Raw genomic sequence first — 3,809 nt, forward strand, 5'->3', positions numbered from 1 at the left:
GGGGCGTTCCGCAGGTGCGACCAGGTAAATCTTGGTCTCCTTGGATTGACGTCACCTGGTGCATGCCCAGTTGGTCTGCACCTTCCTGGGTCGCCGGCTACATTTTCGCGCGCGCGGGAAAAGTCGGGAGAGGGGAAAAGTTGGGAGGGGGGGCGATGAAGAACCCGGAAGTGCACCATCTTGCCTCCGTTCGTCCAAACACTAATGTTTATGAAAAACATTCGTAAGTGTTGGGCACTTCGCATACATTATGTTATCTAATCCTTACAAATAACCTCTGAGATAGGTATCATTAGTGTCATTTTACAGAAGACACTGAGATTTAAGTTAAGTATTAAGTTTATGATGCTTTCATTACTTCTTTCGTTTCCATTTCTTATATGTATGTTTTCCTAATGTCCTCATTTTTTTCCTTATCATATTTTTTTCTGTTTTAAGATTACTGTCCCAGGATGGGTATGGGAGTTCATGCCTGTAATCCCAGCACTTTGGCAGGCCGAGGAAGGTGGATTGTTTGAGCCCAGGAGAACAGACTGGGCAATATGGTAAAACTCCATCTCTACAAAAAATGGTGGCACATGCCTGTAGTCCCAGCTACTTGGGAGGCTGTGGCAGGAGAATCGCTTGAACCCAGGAGGTGGAAGTTGCAGTGATCCGATAGCACCATGGCACTCCAGCCTGGGCAATAGTGCGAGACTCCATCCAAAAAAAAAAAAAAAAAAATTGGAAGTGAGGAATAAAGATGGTGACTTTAGATACCTCTTTTGAGAGACATGATTGTAAAGGAAAGCAGAGAAGTGAGGAAATTTTAAGTTAAGCTGGAAAATTTAAGTTATAGGTGGGCGTATTTTAAACAGTGGGCAATTTAAAAATTCACATGTAAGCCAATATAAATAATACAACATAGACAAGGAAGAATGAGATGATGCAGAGAGGGGTGTAATAATTACAGGAGAGTAATTACTATATGGATGAAAAGAGTAGGATTCACAGTACAGTTTGATCAGTTGGCATCAGATGGAATGGACACTTCTTCCATTGTGACGCCAGCAGAAACAGTGTTTCCTTCAGCTGTGCACTTCAGATCTGGTGATGGAAAGATGAAGTAGGTCTCATCTGATATCTTCTATTTTCTCAATGAAGTATGAGTAAGCTGAAATGTTTGAAGTGGAGGAAAGTGATATAAAAGGCTTATGGAAAGGAGACAAGCTGTAGCAATAGTCATTTAGGAGAGTGAAAAGTAGACTTTGTGGCAAATGTCTGATTTCAACATTGAGCTGCCACAGGAAAACATGCAAATCTGCTTTAAACAAGTAAAGTACCCTTTTCTAGGTACTTATCAAGTACCACATCTTTAATTGTAGGCCATATTATGTCAGCACCATTATTTCTCTACTGTGATTCAGAAACCTAGGAATTTCTTTTATCTTGCTCTTCATCTCATTGTTCATTTAGACATTTTGAACATATTTTTTCACTTCCATGTTTCTGTGTTGGAGGAGAGACTTCCAAATGTTTTCAAGGGAAATAAAGGTAGAACTTACACTTCACTTCTCTGATTCTCTGTTTTACTATTTATAAAATGGGAATAATACTATCTATGTACAGATTTGTGGTTAAGAATTAGAGATGATATGTATAAAATACTGACCCATAATAGGCAATCAACAAATGAATATTGTAATTTTATTACCACTAAATATTATTCTTCCACCCAGAGAATAAAAAGATCTTGCTTCCTTTTTAAAATACAACTTTAACTTGACACAGTGTTTCTAAGTTTCTTATGCATTAATTTGGTTGGAATATAAAATATTTTACTGAATGGTATTTTGTATTTTGGACTTTATAATGTTTTTAGGGCCTTGGTAATGTAATACTTGAGAAAGAATAAACTTCAAACAAAATTTATATCCTCATGAGATTTTATTTTTATTACACAAAGAAAATTATAATAAATAATGTAATTTGAAAAGCCCAAACAATAATAACAGTGAGGAGGGAAAATGGAGTAAAAAAGACAAAACGTAACTTGAAAGGGATTTTTGAAAAATGTCGTAATATTATCCACATCCTCTTTATTAATAATGTTGCTGAAGACAGCTGTGTTTTGTAGTCAAGCATTGTATCAATTTGAGTAACTAATACTAAGAAATGCTAATAACTTGATTGTTGCATCAATCATTTTTGTCAAATTAGCATAGCCATGCCCATACTCTGTGTTCACTAAAGCAATATAGATACTGCCAAAACCATCATCCAGTGCCTAAAGGATAAACATGAGATATTGACATAGTGAATCTTCATTCAATATCTTCTTCTTCTATTTTGGTATGCTCTAGGGCATGTACCTCTCTTTCAGGTAATAACCCATATTCATTTAGGAAAGACTCCACATCCCCAGCAAAAAATTCTTCAGCAAACTGATCAGCAACACTAATAAAATTGCTTATGAGCTCCCCACCTTTATAGATGAGCAGTGTAGGAAGTACATCTAAGGAAAAGCGGTCCCCAGCACCTGTATTCGAAGCTTTTATTTTACAAAACTTAACTATAGGGTATTCTGCTGCAAGACATGTTAAACTACTGTTTAGAGCATCACAGCCCTTAATACCATCTTCATAAATGTGAACAACTATTGTGGTGATCTTCTGTTCCTTTTCAATTGTTTCTAGGAATTGCTCTCCAGTTTCCAGCTCATACACAAACCCATATCTAGGCCCAAAGCTCAGCTTCTGGTGCATATCCTGCATACACTGTCTACGGTATTTACGAAGGCAGTTTTCATCCTCTTTCTCTCTATGGATTAGTTCATATTCTTGAATGCTCATCTGAGAATAAAGAAATGATAGAAATTATTAAGTCAGAAGTTTAATTCCTTAGGTATACCAAGCCCATTCTCAACCAAAGGAGTTTACTTTTGCTCTTTTCTCTGCCTGGACCACCTTCCTTTCCCTCCTGATGTGCCTTTCTCTTTCACCTCATTCAAGCTTTTGTTTAAATGTCACCTTCCTTGATTACTTTACCTAAAAAACTCCCCATCTCACGCTCTCCACTCTTTATGCTGGTTTCTTTTCTTTATAGCAACAAACACTATTATATCTTATAACTTACTGATTTTTGGGAATATGGGGGATGGAATTCAAGTAAGACAGCTTTTCCTACTATTTGGAGTTCATCAGATCATCCAAGAGGTTAATTTTTGGACCAGCAGCATCAGCATCACTTGGGAACTTCTTGGAAATGCAAATATTTGGGCACCATCCTAGGTTTACTGAATTAGAACTTATAAGACCAAGGCTAAGTAATCCGTATTTTAACAAACCCTCCAGGTTATTATTATTCACTAGTTTGGGCTGAAGTAAGAAAAGGCCCAAATTCCATTTTCTAAGATAGCTACTTTTCCTTACAGTTGGAATATAAAGTTACTTGCAAGGCCTTTCATAATAGCTACTCCATTATTAATGTATTTAACAGAATATTAAGTACCCATTCCCCTAGCCAAAAAAGAAAAAAAGATAGAAAGGAACAATGGGACATAGTGTGATTAATAGATGTGGAGCAGCTCAGAACCATGCAAGTTAGATGGTTCCCATGTGGGATCATCTGCTGCCTCTTATTCATGTAACCTTTCAAACAGCAAATGCTATCAATTTTTAAAGTAGAGGAGAACTGAGAACACGTGAAACTAATTGATTTGTTTTTCTAAGACCAGCCGAGCGAGCACAAAAGAACCAGCGGGTAGGCAAGTGTAGGAGCAAAACTGCAAGTTTATTTTGGTAACCTAAGGTGTGGGGAAGAAGTCTGTC

At 37.1% G+C, this 3,809-nt stretch overlaps 1 protein-coding gene and 1 long non-coding RNA gene across 3 annotated transcripts in view; one reads left to right on the top strand and one right to left on the bottom strand.

The window, feature by feature from the left end:
• LOC105506148 overlaps positions 1–3,809 on the top strand; it is a 34,323-nt gene that overhangs the window by 6,727 nt on the left and 23,787 nt on the right. The window lies entirely within an intron of this gene.
• PDC (phosducin) overlaps positions 1,895–3,809 on the bottom strand; it is a 16,233-nt gene continuing 14,318 nt past the window's right edge. For both annotated transcript variants that reach the window (XM_011934189.1, XM_011934190.1), the window contains one exon: positions 1,895–2,831. In XM_011934189.1, the coding sequence (XP_011789579.1) occupies positions 2,304–2,831 (528 nt within the window). In that variant the 3' untranslated portion in view covers positions 1,895–2,303. The remainder of the gene's footprint in view (positions 2,832–3,809) is intronic.

Source organism: Colobus angolensis, unplaced genomic scaffold, assembly GCF_000951035.1.
Source record: "Colobus angolensis palliatus isolate OR3802 unplaced genomic scaffold, Cang.pa_1.0 Scaffold132, whole genome shotgun sequence".
Taxonomy (NCBI): domain Eukaryota; kingdom Metazoa; phylum Chordata; class Mammalia; order Primates; family Cercopithecidae; genus Colobus; species Colobus angolensis.